The 19,370-nt window shown below is 36.0% G+C and overlaps 3 protein-coding genes across 4 annotated transcripts in view; all 3 read left to right on the top strand.

Annotated features, from left to right (window-relative positions):
* Positions 1 to 2,407: 2,407 nt before the first annotated feature.
* On the top strand, positions 2,408 to 3,895 carry LOC108131144 (luciferin sulfotransferase-like). The gene is made up of 4 exons (XM_017249877.3): positions 2,408 to 2,831; positions 2,892 to 3,352; positions 3,405 to 3,468; positions 3,532 to 3,895. The coding sequence occupies exons 1-4, from the start codon at positions 2,509 to 2,511 to the stop codon at positions 3,665 to 3,667; spliced, it is 984 nt and encodes a 327-aa protein (XP_017105366.3). The 5' UTR covers positions 2,408 to 2,508; the 3' UTR covers positions 3,668 to 3,895.
* A 1,414-nt stretch (positions 3,896 to 5,309) lies between these two features.
* On the top strand, positions 5,310 to 6,052 carry LOC122322040 (fibrinogen C domain-containing protein 1). Its single transcript, XM_043213290.1, has 2 exons — positions 5,310 to 5,845; positions 5,917 to 6,052. Exons 1-2 carry the CDS (start codon positions 5,310 to 5,312, stop codon positions 6,050 to 6,052), a joined length of 672 nt encoding a protein of 223 aa, XP_043069225.1.
* Positions 6,053 to 6,727: 675 nt separating this feature from the next.
* The window catches only part of kuz (zinc-dependent metalloprotease kuz), an 84,714-nt gene continuing 72,071 nt past the window's right edge, over positions 6,728 to 19,370 (top strand). Inside the window, exons 1-3 of one of the 2 annotated variants that reach the window (XM_070277255.1) lie at positions 6,728 to 6,889; positions 7,803 to 8,302; positions 17,837 to 17,869. In XM_070277255.1, coding sequence (XP_070133356.1) covers positions 8,239 to 8,302; positions 17,837 to 17,869 — 97 coding nt within the window. In that variant the 5' untranslated portion in view covers positions 6,728 to 6,889; positions 7,803 to 8,238. Of the gene's footprint in view, positions 7,061 to 7,802; positions 8,303 to 17,836; positions 17,870 to 19,370 lie in introns of both variants that reach the window. The other variant, XM_070277254.1, reaches the window with a different exon arrangement.

The raw sequence follows: 19,370 nt of genomic DNA, 5'->3' as shown, positions 1-19,370 counted from the left end.
AGCACGCCATGGATCCGCGAAATATAGTGAAAATTGTGTTGGTTTTAGTCGTGTCCGGTTTAACTTTTGCCGACCAAGAGTGTCCTGAGAATGCTGTACCAGACCAGATTATTGAGGTGGTGGAGTGCTCTGGCACTTGTTTTGAAGTTGTGAAACCTTTTCTAAGTTATTTCCGAGAATTAAAAACAGGTGCCGATAAAAATAGTGAACTCAAAACCCATTTATTGCAAGTTCTTAAAGAAGTTGAAATTAAAGATCAGCTAATAGAAACATTAAACGCGACGCTTAAAAGTAAAGATGAACAATCACAAACTTTAATTAAAAGTAAAGATGAACAAATAAACACATTGAAAGCTCTCATTGAAAGCAGGAAATATCTTAAACAAGCACAAAGTGGCAATGTTATGTTGATACGGACTATAAAAAGTGAAATTAACAACAAAACATATGAAATATTTAATAAAGATACGCTTATAAACTCATTAAATGTGAAAATAAACGAAAAAAACGAGGAAATAAAAAAAAACGGGGACGAAAAAGCCGAATCTAATAAAAAACTACTTAGTTGTTTGGACAATGTTAATAAAAAGGATTATACTTTGTTGGAAAATGAAAGGAAAATCCAGGAAAACCAGAAGGAAATTAAAAGTAAAGATGAACAAATAAACACTCTGACCAAAAACAACGATGCTCTTATAGGAGCACAAATTGAAAGTAAAGACCTAATAAGGATAAAAAACAGTGAAATTAGTGAACGAAATAAAGAAATTTTATTATTAAATCAAGCAATAAACAAAAAAGATAAGGAAGTTACAAAACTAAACTTAAAAGTTAAAGAACTTGAAGAACTTCATGAAAATGAACAAAAAAAATATAGTGACGAAAAAGACGAATTTAATAAAAATCTAATTAAAAATAACCATACTTTGATTGAAAAAGAAAACGAAATACAGGAAAACAAAAAAGAAATTCAACGAAAAGACGAGTTACTTAAGAAAAAGGATAAAGAAATCCAGGAGAAGACTGATCAAAGTAGGAACCTTACCCGTGAAATAAATGTTATATGCCAAAACTTAACTAAAACTAATGTAAAACTATCAATATGTGATGGAATAAACTTTTGTATCACCGCCGAAAAAGGCATTTACAATATAAAGCTTCCTGGAATGAGTGCATTTGATGCTCCTTGCAATGGATCAGGATGGACGGTGATACAACGACGAATGGATGGAAGCGTGGATTTTAATCGAAGTTGGACTGAATACCGAGATGGATTCGGTAATTTAACAGGAGAATTTTTCATCGGCCTGGAAAAGTTGCACCAAATAACGCAATCGAGTCAATGCGAACTTCTCATCAGTCTGGGAAAAGTCAATGGGTCCAGAGATTTCGTCAAGTATGATAACTTCAAGATTGGCAGTGAGGAGAATTCCTATCTATTGGAATCGGTCGGAAATTTCACTGGAGGTGCAGGCGATTCTCTCACAGCCCATGTTAAATTAAAATTCTCAACATATGACAAGGATAATGATCTAAGTACAAAGAACAACTGCGCTTTACTGTATAAAGGTGGTTGGTGGTTTAGTAATTGTGCAAACAGGTATAGTGGAAACAATAAAATTAGTTTATATAATAAACATTTTAGCTACATTTTTACATTTACAGCTCCCTTAACGGATATTTCTTCAAAAATGGGGAAAAGAGCTTTGATTTTGGGATAATTTGGGGAAGTTGGCAAGAGTGGAAATGGGATATTTCCCTCACATTTGTAGAAATGATGATAAGACCCAAACCCTTTTAAACAAATTATGGAACATGGAGTTTTATAATCACCTGCACAAAAAACCAAACAAAAAAAAAAACATGAAACGAATATTGAAGCGATTAATAAAATACAAATAATTTAGAAATGGGTCACATTTAAAAAAAAGGTAAGAATAAGAAATCGACAATAATAATATCCAGTTACATATATTTTTTAATACTGTAATACTTTAATACTGTTTTTTTTTTACTCTAATGAACTAATTTTTATTAAATGAATTTATTTATTAATTTTTGAGAAGTGCTTGAGTAGTGAATAAAGTAGTTTAGTTAAAGTTAACCTAAAGATAAAAAAAACAAAGAAATAAAAATAATTATAGAAAGTTCTTAGAAGCTGGGTTTTTTTTTTATATATGTAATTATATATTAAACAAAATCGTCATAAATATGAAAATATGTAAATTTTTTAGCATGTAGGTTGACTTAAAGCCCTTAAGTATTTTTAAATTTGCATAGAAACTAAAACTGGCTGTTAGGTTCGAGATTAGATTAAAAGAGAGACCCCTATACTTTCTTTCAGCGATAACACATCTTATCGAGCTAAACTATATAACTACATATAGTTTAACAATTTGCAGATATCACTCGGCAGGGGTCTCTTATAGTACCTTTCCCTTACTATACCTTACAATAGAGTAGCAGCAGTGCCTTAAGCAAGAACATCGCCAATATATAGTAGTCGAAATGTACATTAGTAGACCCATAGAATCATCGGCAACAAGATCGATGGTTCAGGTACAGTGCCAGGGACTGAACGGAGCTGGCCCCAGTTGGGTGCCATTGAAGCAGGATTGGAGCCAACGATGGTGCACTCTCTCCGGGCTCTATACGGCAGACTACGCTGAGCGAGTGGGAGGCTTCCAAACACGGGATAGTGATGTGTTTCTGGTCTCGTTCATGAAGTGCGGCACCACCTGGTTGCAGGAATTGAGCTGGCTTTTGCTGAACCAACTCGATTTCGAACAGAGCTCGAAAAGCTATATAATGCAAAGGAGCCCTTATCTGGAGTAAGTTTTACCAAAGATTATCTGCATTGTACCATTTTAATATATAATTCCCTCTCTTAGGTACTCCAGCAATAGTCCCTTGATAAAAATGGATTCCATTAAAATATGCGATGACCTACAGAGTACTCCGAGGCTCATTAAATCCCACTTGCCGGCACAACTGCTGCCCCGTGAAATTTGGGAGAAAAGGCGAAAAATCATTTACGTGGCTCGCAATCCGAAGGACGTAGTGGTGTCCTCCTATCACTTCCTGACTGGAACCGGCTACTGGAGAGGGAACATGGACGAATATGTGGATCAGTTTGTGGCTGGCAGGATATTTTTGACATCCTTTTGGTCCCATGTCATCGACTTTTATAGGATGCGCAGTGAGGAGAACATTTTCTTCGTAACCTACGAGAAAATGAAAGAGGATCTTGAGAATGTTATTCGGCGACTATCCGCTTTCTTGGAATCCCCCGATTTAAGCCAAACTGAAATGAAGAATCTACTGGAATACTTGAGTTTTGAAAACATGAAAGGTAATAACTGGAAATAAATCCATCGTACCAATAATATTAATTTTGTTTTCAGCTAGCACCTATGGCAACCCCACCGCACGAATTAAGTCCACTCTACAGGTTTCTGATGATTTTGAGTAAGTTTTATTGTTAAATTTCTGAAAATGAAAATTTTTCAAAATTAACATGGATTCTTTCAGGTTTATGCGACGTGGCATTGTCGGCTCTTATAAGGACGAGCTTAATTTTGATCAAAAGCGCAAAATCGACAACTGGACCCGCTGCTGTCTTGAGGAATATGGATTAACAGAGTTCGATATTTTTGGGAATGTTTAAAATATTGTTTTCTTATAATAAAGCCAATTAAGGGGGGACATCTGAGTAGAGTTTTGAAAAAATCAAAAATTGTATTTTCCATTCTGCGGCGATCACTCACCATTTTGAAAAAAAATTAATATATCGTAAAAATCCTACATGTGTCGATAGCCGTTGATGTACAGAAACTAACCAAACTTGATTTTTTGTTCTAGATCAAAAACTAAGAACGTTAGGTGTTCGGCCATGGATTCCCTTTAAAAAAAAGGGCCTACAAATAAAGGCTGCAGAGCTGCCATTTTGTTTTTGATTTATAAAAAAAAAAAATAATATGATAAAACCTCATTTACATATTTTCGATTGGCTTTTTCATTTGGCCAAAAAAAATTCCAGAAAATCCCCTTTTTTCGCCTGTTACTCAGATGTTCCCCCTTAAATTGTCTTCTAAGATTATTTTCATTAGGCGAGAATATTAATTTAAAAGTGGTATCTTCATAAAAAGTTTGGACATTTTGCCGCCAAACCAACGAGAATCCAAATGCGGTCTGGCAACTCCGATTACAATCAACAATTATCGAATTCTTGAGAATTTGTATTCTTCTTTCCGGCTAAATTGTTTCATTGTTTTTATTCAAAACATTCAAATAAGTGCAATATAAATCATTTTAAAATATGTTTTTAAAAGATTTTAATTGGGTGGTGAAAGATAAGAGTATATGACTCAGGTGTCATTGAGTCTGAAACATAGCCGTTTAATCTCATTTTTCCTTGAAAAAATATAATAATAATCATATATATCACAAATATAAAATACTTAGAAATTCTGAAAATAGCCCAATTACTAACTTGTGTCAGACAACAGAGATAACCTTGGGAATGGCCAAAACCGTCCTTATTACGTAAGTACGCGTGGAAAGACATTTCGTTTTAAGACAATTCCAGTTTATTTTTCATTAAACCGTAAGATTTGCACAGACCTGGTCACGCAATGGGTCCCGGAGGCATATGGATTTTTCTGTCGCTTTTCTTCCTGGCAGACTTTACCCAGGCCGATGAAGTATTCGAAGTTATCGAATGTTCTGGAAGCTGTTTTGATATATTTAAGCCTTTTTTAATTCATTACAAGGAGTTTAAAACGGCCGCGGATCAAATCGGAGACTTAAAAGACCAGTTAAAGGATGTGATAAATGAAAATAAAATAAAGGACGAGAAATTAAACGCAATGATCAAAAGCAACGATGAGCAAAAAAACGCAATAATCACTCAAACGAAATATATCGATGCTCTCATAAAAGCACAAAGTGACAATCAAGAGCTGATAAAAATAATAAATAGTGAAATTAACGAAAAAAACAATGAAATTATTAAAAGAGGCACTCTTATAAATTCATTAAATAAACAAATAAATGAACAAAATGAAGAACTTAAAAAAATTAATCAAGTTAAAGCCGATTTCAATAAAAACCTACTTACTTGTATGGATAATTTCAATAAAAACAATCATACTTTAAATGAAAAAGAAAAAGAAATCCAGGAAAACCAAGTAGAGATTAAAAGAAAAGATGAACTTCTTAAATATAAGGATCAAGAAATCCAGGAGAAGACGGATCAGGTAACAAGCAAAGACGCCCAAAATACGGCTCTAGCCAGTCAAATAAGTGCTATGTCCCAATACTTAACTAAAACTAATGAAAAACTATCTAAATGTGATGAAATAAGCTCCTGTACCACGGCCGGCATAAGCATATACCATATAAGGCTTCCGGGAGTTAGTGAATTTCAGGCTCCTTGCAATGGGGCAGGATGGACGGTGATTCAACGACGTATGGATGGCAGTGTGAACTTCAACCGGGGTTGGAATGAATACAGAGATGGATTCGGTTATTTAACAGGAGAATTTTTCATCGGCCTTGAAAAGTTGCACCAAATAACGAAATCAAGAAAGCACGAACTTTACATCAGTCTAGGAAAAGTGGATGGTTCCACTGATTTCGCAAAATTTGATGATTTTAGGATTGGCAGTGAGAAGGATTCCTATCCATTGGAATCGGTCGGAAATTGCACAGGACATGCAGGGGATTCCCTTAAGGTGCATTTGAAAATGAAATTCACAACATATGACAGGGATAATGACCTGCATCAAGGCAATTGCGCTCAGACGGATGGTGGTGGCTGGTGGTATTCTTCATGTGCACATAGGTACATAAACCGTAAAAAAATAATTTTTTTTAAAGCTTTTAAAATATTAAGCTCCATTCTTTAATTTTCAGCCACTTAAACGGAAGGTTCTACAACGATGGCAAAATGAAGAATAACTTATACGGCATATTTTGGGGAACTTGGCAAAATAACGATTGGTCTGTTTCACTGACATTTGTTGAAATGATGATAAAACCTTCACAATAGACTTTTTTCCAAGACACTTTTTCCACAAATTTATTAGCAACTAAAATAAACAATAAATGGTAAGATTTCCGTTTATTTCACCTGAAGATTAAATAAATTAAAAAAAAAAAGGAACAATAAACTGTTTCTTTTTTAAATGTTGTGACTTGTGTAACTGCCAGAGTGTCGAAAAAACTGTCTGGCAGCATCGATAACAATGAAAAATAATCGAGCCAGTTAAACTAGCTTCAGATAACGAGAGTATTAGTTTACATTGGGTTTCGACCTAAGTTCAAATGTCATTGTTTTCAGTTTCGTATTTTATCATATTTTTCGCACCATATTCTTTCAAGTCAGAAGAATTATCTTACTTTGGGTTCAGAAAGTCAGTTCAAACTATTTGGAGGATGTTCAGTGGTTTCCGAGCTTTGAAGTTTCATAAAATTCTAGATACCAATTTTACATTTCACATTTTAGAGATACTATTAAACAATTTCAATTTAAAGCTGATTTTAAATATTTTTGTAGTTTTATAATTTACTATGCAGAACCGTTACCGGTTGGCAACCGGTAAGGATAGAGTATCAAAGAAGAAACCAGAAAAAACAGCTGGTTATCGTCGCTCTGGGCACACTACAGTAAGCAAAACCACCAACAGCCACACTAATCGTATACAGTGGGCCTGAATCAAAAATATCAGAAATAAAAAAATTTCTCACCTGAGCGGACGTGTGATTTTCGGAGCGGAATCGTCGCGCGCGGATGTTCGGAAAAACGCTGTAAAACATCGGTTCGGAGTGCGCGTTGCCGTCGATTTCGACGGATATTAATAACAAAAAATATAATATTCTGACAAAGGTATTTTATTTGAAAATAATAACTCGCTGAGCGGGGAAAATAGAGTGTTTTCTACCGGATTAGAGCGCGAATGTGTGGTGTGTGAATAAATAAAGCCTGGCTCCGGAAATGGGGCGATTATTAATGTTATTTTGTGGCTAATTTCTAAACAGAAATTCATAGCGAGTCCAAGTGAGTGCCAATTGTGAGACAAAATGGCTGCATTTCAACGCATTTAATGCCCAACAAACATGACGCGTGATGGTCGGTGCGGGGCGGGGTAGGGGTAGGGGAAGGAAGGGACAATCAGAGAACACAACACGGAGAAGGAAAGGAACTGAGAGAGAGCGAGAGAGAGAGAAAGAGAGCAACATAAAAGTAAACATGCGAAAATAACAATGTTTAATTAGCTCAACAAACCAGTTTAGTTGCATTACCATTAAAAATAAAATACTAAGACCTTAAAAAAACGTATAAAAAAGTACTATTTGGTATTAAAAAAAGTTCAAATATAATCAGAACTTCATTTTTTTTGTTACTTTCAGTGCAGTAACAACAATGAGGCAGCAACAATATTTTATTAAATGCATTTGGCTGCGTTTGCGCCGCAGCTGCCTCTCTCTCTTATTCTCTCTCTTCCTCTGCTAGTTCACATGAGTGCGAGTGAAAAGCATATAGTGTGTTGTGATTTTTCGGTTTTGGTTTTGCTTTTGTTTTTGTCTTTTATGTTTCTGTGTGTCTTTTAAGACTTTTATTTGAACAAGAATAATATTAATAAGTATGATTTACATAGGTTTTTCAATAAAGTAAATATATTAATAATGAGATGCAACTGTGAGAAGATGAGAAGATGTGACCGTATATGGAAGCAACAGCTGTTTCGGAAAGTAAAATGAAAATAAATAAAAATATTCTCATTTCTGTTATTTTTCAGCTTCGTAGCAACAACCAGAAATCCCGAAAATACAATTTAATAAATAAAATAAAAAATAAATAAAATAATTATTTAAGTTTTTTAATTTTTGCTTTTAATTTGTTAATAAAAAAAATTGTGTTGAAAAAAAAATAAACAATTTATTGAAAATAATTCGTGCGTGCTAAAAAAAAGTGCTTCGAAAATTTATGGCCCATGCCCAGAAGCGTGCAAGCCAGTAAGTGTGTCTCCCCATGTGCGAGTGCTAAGTTTGTAAATGGCATGGCTGGTGCACTGAGCAGCTCCAATTGAGAGCAGGGGTGCCCCCAAAAAAAAACAACTACTGCCACCAAAAAAAATAAATAAAAGAAAGTCAACCAACAACCCAAAAAACAGAAATTTGTGCTAATTCTGTTTATTCCATACCATCCACGTTGGATCCCCATCGTATCATATAATGTCATCAAAATGTGCTTTCAACATTGCATTCGTGGCGATCATTTCCATCATCATCGTAAATGGTAAGATCAACCAGTAGTTGGTTTATTATTATTATTATTTTTTAATCTCTGAAATATTTATAATTTTTTACTCTGCACTTGTCAGAAAACCTCAACAATCTGAGCTTAAAATGAACAACTTTGGGGTGCTGCCAATGACCCATAGACAATAACATTGAAATAATTGCTCAATCATGCGGAAACAAAAGTTAACATTCTCCCCCCCCCCCCCAGAAAGGAACAAAAATAATTACGCACTCCACCAGGATAATTGAGGCAGCAAGAATTTCTCAGCAAGGGTGGTGGGGTGTGGGTGGTGGGTTGGGGGTTGTCTTGTAATTTTAGTAGCCACTTTTGGTAATTGTCCTTTGAGACAAAAAGAAATAAAATAAAATGAAATAAAGAAAAAAAAATCATTTAATGAATTTCAAATGTGTGTCTGTTTGTGTTTTTATGTGAAAATAAAATAAAATAATGATGAGGCTACAAAATGAAGTGAAATTTAAGCGAAAAATTTGCATCATTTTGTGTGAGGTGTTAAGGTTAGAAACATTATCTGTTTCTATAAATAATGTGAAATTTCATTTACATATGCATTTGTATGTACGCCTCGTACTCAGACTTATACCCAGATTCCTTTGTTTATTTCAACAAAGCCAGTCCATTGTGAGAATAGGTAGCCCACAGAAGACAAGTGACTCATTCAGAGTCGAGAAAACCTCAGGGAGTCATCCGTTTGCGTTGTGAAATACTTGGAAAAAAATATATACTAACCATGTTAGGTATTTTGTATAAAAAAAATAAATACATTTTATGTATTTTTTTTTGCCACTTTAGCTAATTTGTTTGCCTTGCAAGATTTTCTTAAAGTTCAACATTACAAAACCCGAGGCAGGGCAGGGCCCCAAGACAACAAAAACAACATCCACTCTTGGCTAATTAGCAACAAAGTCAAGCAACATGAACATGAGCACACACAGAGAGAGAGAGAAGGAGAACCAAAGAAGAAGCAACAGAGAAGGCAGAAATGAAAACTGGTTTATCCACTTGGCCGGCTAATCTGACAACACAAAGAAGGGGAGCAGCACCAGCAGCAGCCCCAAGAGCAGAATAGAGTATATCTGGAAGCGAGACACACAAAATTTTAGCCAAGTTCTTATGTTTATTGTACGCCCATGCAAAAAAAAAAAAAAAAAGGTCAATGTCTTGGCATTATCTGTCTGGGCGCAAATACCATATAGAAAGAAATGTAAAGTGAGAACTTTTTATGAAAATAAATACGCAACAGCTACTATCGCGGAAGAAGTTTTTCTATCAGCTGGCTTGCAAAGCTCAGCGGAAGTGACAGATATTTATGTTCATTTTATATATTATATAAAAAGTTCTCTTAAAAAACCAAGCTATCTGGGGATGCAAATAAAGATACAGATGCAGATACAGATACAAGAGGGATTTCAGATAGCGATAGTTATACACTGTTTAGGTAAGATAGTAAACAAACTATAGTATCGTATTGCATTTAAAGATAGCTTAGGTTTATGTAAAATACATCTTTTAATACTCAACGGAAGTGACAGATATTTATGTTTTTTTTTATAAATTTTATAAAAACTTCTCTAAAAAAAGAAGCTATCTTGGGATGCATACAAAGATACTGATGCAGATACAGGCAGGATTTAAGATAGCGATAGTATAGCTAAGATAGTAGAATTATTATACCCTTGCAGAGGGTATTATAATTTTGTCCAAAAGTGTGCAACGCAGTGAAGGAGATATCTCCGACCCTATAAAGTATATATATTCTTGATCAGGATCACCTCCTGAGTTGATATGATCATGTCCGTCTGTCCGTCTGTCCGTCTGTCCGTCTGTCTGTCCGTCTGTCTGTTTCTACGCAAACTAGTCTCTCAGTTTTAAAGCTATCGACTTGAAACTTTGCACACACCCTTCTTTCCTTTGCACGCAGTATATAAGTCGGAACGGCCGGGATCGGCCGACTATATCCTATAGCTGCCATATAACTGATTGATCGGAAATGGTATAACTTTGGTGTTTTTTGAGTTAGAGGGCTAAAAATTGACATGAGAGCTATTTTTGGCAAAATAATACGACATGCCAAATTTCATATGGATCGGCCGACTAAATCCTATAGCTGCCATATAACTGAACGATCGGAAATGACCCAACTTTCGTGTTTTTGAAGATAGAAAGCTGGAACTTGGTACACATTCTATTTTTGGTCAGTTTATCCGACCTACAAAATTTCATTAGGATCGGCCGACTATATCCTATAGCTGCCATATAACTGAACGATCGGAAATGGTATTTGGTAGAAATATCAACTTTTGTATTTTTGAAGATAGAAGCTTGGGACTTTTTTTCGATTTTTTATTGTAATTGATTGGTTTTATTATGATGTAATCATAAGGATCGGCCAACTATATCCGATGTTTGCAATATATATCCGGTTTGAACTGCAAGGGTATATCAACTTCGGCTCCGCCCGAAGTTAGCTTTGCTTTCTTGTTGTTGAATAAGTTTGGGTTGCTGTTGCTAAAATATTCCCCTCACTGACGTTATATTTTTATACATATTATATGACAATTTTTAGATATAGTAGTATAGTATCTTATTCAATAGTATCTTATTCAGCGATAGTATCTTTATATACCGCGTTTAGCTAAGATATCTTGTTTTAATATCATCTGTTTAAGGGAAAGATAGACTTATTTTTGAATAAAATTGGGATTTATGTATTCCCTAATAAGTATAATATTGCAGTCACTAACAACTGATGTTTCTTTTTTTAATCAATACTGGGGGAGATATCTAGATATCCACTTCTACATAACAATAATATCTTATTTAACAATAGTATCTTTAGCTCAGTATCTTTCACCCCACTTAGCTCAGCTATCTTTTTAAAAACTCTTTGTTTCAGTAAAAGATAATCTTAATCTTGAAGCAGTCTTGGATTGTATTAATAAAATACCCCACTCACTAAAAAGTGATATTAATTTTTGGAGTCGCAGCTGGCGTTCTGGTTTTTATTACTATCGATAAGCTGTTGTCTAGAACTTTCTTGAAATGTTATGCCCACAGCAGGAAAAAAAAATGTCATAAGTCACATTGGTCAATAAAGCGAAGGGTGCGAAGGAGTGGAGAGTTCTAGGCCCTAGAACAATAGGCATTTTTCCTGGGCATTTGTGCAATTTTCCTTTTTCTTTATTTGCTGTACGTGCCAAGTGCAACATAGTAAACAAACAAATAATGAAGCCATCCCCATCCAAACTAGAGATGACAACGTGATTGCCGATTGATATATTCGCGATGTACAGTCTCGTATATCAGTATATTGACCTAAAAATGGTTTATCTCGTTGCGAGGCAGCCCTGAGCTGATTTATTGTGATATTGCCATCTAGAAGATAGACTATCTGCGTCATACATGTGTGGCAGATACAATTGTATTTTCAAAATGCAAAATGTGTCACATTCAAGAGTCGTATTCGCTGTGCATGCGAGTGACATTTATTGTTTGCCGAGTGCCAGCCAAATAAAATATAATAAAAAAATACATCCAGTACATGTGGTGGATAAATCCCTTAAGCTTGTTGAATGAGTGAAGCGCATGGCACTTCAAATTGATGAGTAGCTTTAATAATAGGGCGTGACTTGATGTAAATTGCTTTCTAGGGTGCTGCACATGCAAAGGGCTCCAAATGGGGTGAAATGGGAGGGCGATGGTGTATCCCGCCAGGTGATGAAAGGAACTCTTCAGACAGCGTTCGATGTTATTTAATTTTTCCTAAATTCTAAAATACTCTTACCGTCTTTGCGGATTCTATTACATAATGGCTTATACTTTCTATTGCCAAATGGAATATTTAGTGGCCTGATAAATGGTCTCAACTTTCTCGCATATGTGTGTGTGTGTGTATGGCCTGTAATTCAATCAGGGAGCCCTTAAATTGGATTTTATGTGAGAATTATGCTGCCTCATTATGCCAAATGGCCTAAATAACAATCAAACCGGGACTTCTCGCATGACACCATCTGAACGACAATGAGGGGGTGGAGGGGGGAAGCAAAAAAAAAAAATTTAATTAAATTATTAAAGTTGCGCGGTAAGCCACAGAGATACCGAGGAGATACATAAACAAACAGACGAGCAGCAGACAAAGGCATAAAAACTTTTCTTTTCTTTTCTTTCCTCTTTTTCCCTCTTTTTCCCTCTTTTCCTCTATCCTCTTTGCATTTTTATTTTGTGAGTCAAGTTGCGAAGCATAAACAAACGGAGGCAAAAGATTCGCCAAGACGAGCGCCAAGATACATTATGCACAGACGCAGCTTCAGATACAAGATACACCACATCCCCTTCTACAAAACAAAGAAAGAAAGAAAACTAAGAAGTCAAAGCACATTTTCGTGTCGGCATCCCGACTCTAAGGAGCTTCAAATTATTTACACTTACGGATGCTCCTGAACTTTATCCTTTAAGGATACAGAATCCTTTTAAAACATCTAATTGATTATATTATTGATTTAATAAATTCTTTTGAAAAGAAAAATGATAAAGAATTTATCTATTTCTTCAGGAAGATATTTCAATATTTGACTTGGGAGTCTTGGGGTCTCAATGGCGCTGGCCTTTTGCGGGCTCCAGCCATCCATTTCCCTCATTGTTCTGTTCTTCATCTTTATGCGTTTTTCCACTTTGTCTGTCTCGCAATTTTCTTATTGTTGCTCGGGGTTACCAGAGTGGCGCAGAGTGGGCGGGAAAATGGGGGGATATGCCCTGCCAGGGTACCCAGGCCTTCCACGGTTCAGGGCTGGCGGGGCGGCATTTGCTTTTATTTTTATTGTTTCTCCACTTTGCCACAGAAGTCGACATTTTTATGCTGCGCGCTCTTTTGGGGGCATTATCATCCCTTTCGGATGCCACCCCCCCGACCCTGCCCCCACCGTTTTTCGTCGGTGTGCCAAAGTTGATTTTCATTAGTTTTAATGCCGCTCATTATGTTCGGTCTGGCAGTGTCTGGAATCTCTGTCTATCTGTTTTTCCTGTCGTCCTGCTGCATGTGGAATCTGCCTGGGGGCCAGAATCCCATATCCCTGACACGGTACACGCAGATTGCTGCCAATAAAGGCAAAACTTTTGGCCAAAGAGTTGAATGGCTGCTATGTGCGGTTGAATATTTCATTTGCTTGCCGGTTCTGAAGTCAGGAATCTATATGGATATGGAAACTTTTTCCCCTAAACGAAAGTCATCACGAATTTGTACAGAAATTAATACAATAAGGCATAAATAAATTCCAATAAATAAATGAATATTTTCGCAACGAAATATTATTTGTTTATTTACGAAAATACATACATATTCGTGTGTTTCTTTAGTAAATAAAAATGCATTGCAATTCATGAATATCGAACATTTTTCAACAAACAGAATATATAAATTATTTTTAGCCAAATGTCTAGTCAGTTTATTTTTGAAACTGCATAATAACAGGAAATATTTCAGAGTCAGAAACAAATTGTACAATTTTTCATGTAATAAGTCAGCCATTAAAAATGACAATTCAAAGACTACCTTTTTTTGTTTATAAAAGACAAGGTTTTTGATATGATAAATGCCAAATAATAAATGTAAACAAGAAAGGAAAGCTAACTTCGGGCGGAGCCGAAGTTTATATACCCTTGCAGTTAAAACCGGATATATATCGCAAACATCGGATATAGTTGGCCGATCCTTATGGGAATAGGAATATATAATCCAATTTATTACAATACAAAATCTAAAAAAAGTCCCAAACTTCTATCTTCAAAAATACGAAAGTTGATATTTCTACCAAATACCATTTCCGATCGTTCAGTTATATGGCAGCTATGGGATATAGTCGGCCGATCCTAATGAAATTTGGTAGGTTGGATCAACTGACCAAGAATTAAATCTGTACTAAGTTCCAGCTTTCTATCTTCAAAAACACGAAAGTTGGGTCATTTCCGATCGTTCAGTTATATGGCAGCTATAGGATATAGTCGGCCGATCCTTATGAAATTTGGCATGACGTAATGTTTTGCCAAAAATAGCTCACATGTCAAATTTGAACTCTCTAACTCTAAAAACACCAAAGTTATACCATTTCCGATCAATCAGTTATATGGCAGCTATAGGATATAGTCGGCCGATCCGGGCCGTTCCGACTTATATACTGCGTGCAAAGGAAAGAAGGGTGTGTGCAAAGTTTCAAGACGATAGCTTTAAAACTAAGAGACTAGTTCGCGTAGAAACAGACAGACGGACAGACAGACGGACAGACGGACAGACGGACATGCTCATATCAACTCAGGAGGTGATCCTGATCAAGAATATATATACTTTATAGGGTCGGAGATGTCTCCTTCACTGCGTTGCACACTTTTGACCAAAATTATAATACCCTCTGCAAGGGTATAAAAAATGAACTTTTAATAACACCGAATCAATGAATGGAACTACCATGTAGATATGCCAGAGGACAGTTGGCTAGATACGCTCCAGTAAATAAAAATATTTATTTTATGTACCATAACCATAGGTCTTCGTGGGTTGAAAACTGAAATGAAAAGAAACGAAAGTGTTACAATCTGAGTGGCGTTTCCTGCAAGAGTGCGTAAGGTTTCATCGTGATTATTAGCATTTTTATAATCGGTGAGCCTCGTTACACATGCAAATTGCTTGGGTTTGTTGGGTTAGTTGGGTCAGAGTGAAATTCCAAACGGCTACGTCTATCTACCAGTTAATCTGCTAGCCTCCAGATTTTTCTTGAAAATGACTATTTGATATTTAAACTCCTACACATGCCAAAAGAATACAATCTTAAATTCCCCCAGGCTTTGCTGATAAAAAAGTACCTTTTATAGTTATTTTTACTCTTAATACCAGAACAGTTCTTTATTTGTTCTTTATTAGGTTTTGTGTCTAATAATGTTTAAAAGTATAAATAGGAGAGTCTTGGGTGTATCTTATCTCCAGACTATTTTAAAAATGTTAGTATTATTCATTTAAATATATTTATGAATAATATGGTAATATACTACCTCGAGGATCTGATTCATAAATACCAATCATTTTTCTTAGTAAAAGGTTACAAAGTAGTTCAGAAAAAGTTCAACAAAATAACATTTAAATAACATTCATACATTTCACTCTAGTTCGCCCTAAAGTTTTATCTTTATTTTGGCTGCGGAAAATGGATAAATTAATTCGCCCAAGGCCATAAAATGAAAAAAGTATATGCCTAACCATAAAGCAAAAGAGTTTGCATTACGGAAAAAAATGATTTAAAAACTAAAATATTTTTATCTTTCCACTAAAGGACTTAGAGCCTTTGGCGTTTCCTTTGTGATTGTCGGTGGTTTCCCTTCTGAATGCGTATGTGAAGATCAAAGGGAAAAATTCTGACAATAGAATAAAATAAAATTCTTAGAGAACAGTAGCTATTCTTTAAATATTCTTTTTTTAAATGGTCGCCAGTAAATATTTCTTTAAGTAACTTTAAGTATCTCAACAACAAACAAGAAAGAAAAGCTGCCCCAAAATAGAATCCGTAGGAACTTCATACTTTCTATCTTCAAAAACACGAAAATAGAGTCAATTTCGATAATTCAGTTATATAGCAGCTATAGGATATAGACCCCTATATGGCCCACAAGGACAGCTATATCTTTCCCAGTTCTCATCCGATTCTTAAGCGGAATACCTTAAACGATTTCTATATCGATTCTCCACCATTCTGCATCAAAATCCTGAGACAAAATATTTTTTAGATTTTTTGTCCATTTTTCGTGATGGGATCCCTTGAAAATGCGGTTTTCCCCTATAGTGCCCACTGTGATAGCTATATCTTCCCCAATTCTCATCCGATTCTCAAGCGGAATACCTTAAACGATTTCTATATCGATTCTCCACCATTCTACATCAAAATCCTGAGACAAAATATTTTTTAGATTTTTTGTCCATTTTTCGTGATGGGATCCCTTGAAAATGCGGTTTTCCCCTATAGTGCCCACTGTGATAGCTATATCTTCCCCAATTCTCATCCGATTCTCAAGCGGAATACCTTAAACGATTTCTATATCGATTCTCCACCATTCTACATCAAAATCCTGAGACAAAATATTTTTTAGATTTTTTGTCCATTTTTCGTGATGGGATCCCTTGAAAATGCGGTTTTCCCCTATGGTGCCCACTGTGATAGCTATATCTTCCCCAATTCTCATCCGATTCTCAAGAGGAATACCTTAAACGATTTCTATATCGATTCTCCACCATTCTGCATTAAAATCCTGAGACAAAATATTTTTTAGATTGTTTGTCCATTTTTCGTGATGGGATCCCTTGAAAATGCGGTTTTCCCCTATAGTGCCCACTGTGATAGCTATATCTTCCCCAATTCTCATCCGATTCTCAAGCGGAATACCTTAAACGATTTCTATATCGATTCTCCACCATTCTACATCAAAATCCTGAGACAAAATATTTTTTAGATTTTTTGTCCATTTTTCGTGATGGGATCCCTTGAAAATGCGGTTTTCCCCTATGGTGCCCACTGTGATAGCTATATCTTCCCCAATTCTCATCCGATTCTCAAGAGGAATACCTTAAACGATTTCTATATCGATTCTCCACCATTCTGCATTAAAATCCTGAGACAAAATATTTTTTAGATTGTTTGTCCATTTTTCGTGATGGGATCCCTTGAAAATGCGGTTTTCCCCTATAGTGCCCACTGTGATAGCTATATCTTCCCCAATTCTCATCCGATTCTCAAGCGGAATACCTTAAACGATTTCTATATCGATTCTCCACCATTCTACATCAAAATCCTGAGACAAAATATTTTTTAGATTTTTTGTCCATTTTTCGTGATGGGATCCCTTGAAAATGCGGTTTTCCCCTATAGTGCCCACTGTGATAGCTATATCTTCCCCAATTCTCATCCGATTCTCAAGAGGAATACCTTAAATGATTTCTATATCGATTCTCCACCATTCTACATCAAAATCCTGAGACAAAATATTTTTTAGATTTTTTGTCCATTTTTCGTGATGGGATCCCTTGAAAATGCGGTTTTCCCCTATAGGGTCCAAAGTGATAGCTATATTTTCTACGATTTCTTCACAACGTGATGATTCAGCCAGGAATGACAATCAAAATATACTCCACTGTTTTCATAAAAATATGACCTCGGGTAAAACCCTCAACGAATTTGCCTTTCGGCCTGCCAGGAAGGAAACATTTTTCCTTCCCATCTTCCGTCTGCACTTCACCATTTTGCTCACTGAAGTGGATTTTAATTTGAATACTTTTGCGTGTTCTCCACTCCGGCTAACCCCATCGAAAAAAGGGCGAAAATATGCGAATAAGTGGGGGGGGGTCTTTTAAAGACTTTTTTTCACTGAAATTTTGTTTCTACAAATTTTAAAACAACTTCTTTAAAATACCAGAATATTATAATTAATAAACTTATGAATTTTACTAAAGTTTGAACATTTTTTATTTACTTTCAGGTTACGCAAAAGACATTTCTGGAGTTAAAAGAGGTAAGCAAGATAAGAGCTTATGTCTTATTAATTTTATTTTTATTTTAAAGGGTCACAACCATAGGTGTAAATTAAATATTAAAATAATGATCCTACTAGTCATACATACATAGTATCATATTACATACATATGCTTTTGAGGCAAACTCACCTTTTCCGAGAACCCGAAACTAGCGTTGAAGGGACTTCAAAATGGCAAAGATTTTTTTTTGCAAATATTATAGAAATGTTTCTTTAAATGTGTACAACAATAAAGAATTTAAAATAAAATGTATTTTATATATATTTTTACAAAAATTAAACAAATCTTTTCCTTTTTAGTCCGTAAAACCTAACTAACCTCTTAAGTTAGGACTTGAAAAAATTGTCCAGGACATACATATTTCATTCCTTTGGTGATACCGCCGCTAAACGATGAACCGCACAAGTGAAAAACTGCAACTGCTTCCCTGACCAACTCCACGGCGGATGGGACTAACCTCAATCCTTGCACATTTGTGCAGCTTGTGGAGCTCCGCGCATTTGGCCCATTCACACGCCGGCACTTCGGCACGGTGTTCCCTATAGTGCAATTTATAATATGTGCCGACAAAGAAAGTCGAAAAAGGAGTAGTTGGAAAAGGGCCCGACGTCGAGTAGCTCTAGAATTCGTTTAGGCTGGCCTAGCCTGGCCCACTCCTTCTAGCAAAGCCACTCAGAGTGCCAGGTTGTGTCCCCCCTGCCTGTCTACCATTTCGCCAATCCTTTCACCCCTTTCTCTGTACACCTTTCTCCACCCCCTTGTCACGATTTTTATTTTTTTTTATTTTTTTGGTCCTTGCCAGTCCTTGCTAGGCAGGTTGCATCGTTGTTGACTTGTCAGTTGACTGACGGACACAAAAAAAAGGAGAAGTTGGCCAGTTGCTTGCAGCTCATGCAAATGTTGGGGCGCACGACGAGGCGTGGCAAGCCCACATTAAATGTATACTATATAGTTTTCGATTTTTTATGATTCAATTTTATGCTTGTAGCGGTTGTGGTTCCTGGCCAAATGGCATAAAATCAATGAAGCTGTGGCGCTTATGGCTGGCAGTCGCTGGCGTGTGTGTTGCAAGTGTGGGGGGAGTGGGTGGAGAGGCAACAAAATGGCCGCCATTTTGCAACGTCCTCGCCCCGGTGGTTGTCATTATTTATTGAAAATATAGTTTGATGAGTTTTTACTTGAACCAGGGCCCTGTGGTCGCCAGTCTGCAGATGCTGCTCCATCTCCAGCTCCAACTGTTTTTTCAACAGTTTGGCGGGGTGTTGTTTTTCTGTTGCGGTCAATGGAATGGTGTTTTTTGTGTGTCTGCCACCACGTTGTCTGTCTGAGCTTGTGTGTGTTTTAAAATTGGTTAAATCAGCAAACTTTTCTCGGGTAGTTTTTTTGGTGGCAGTACTTTAACTTTCCGACTTTTCGCTGAAAAAAAATTGAAAAAGTTTTTTGGAAATTTGTCGTAAGTTGGCTTATTTGGGGTTCTTT

This window comes from Drosophila bipectinata, chromosome 2L, assembly GCF_030179905.1.
Source record: "Drosophila bipectinata strain 14024-0381.07 chromosome 2L, DbipHiC1v2, whole genome shotgun sequence".
NCBI lineage: Eukaryota > Metazoa > Arthropoda > Insecta > Diptera > Drosophilidae > Drosophila > Drosophila bipectinata.
Note: the sequence above shows the minus strand (reverse complement) of the source record. Positions and strands in the feature narration are given on the sequence as shown.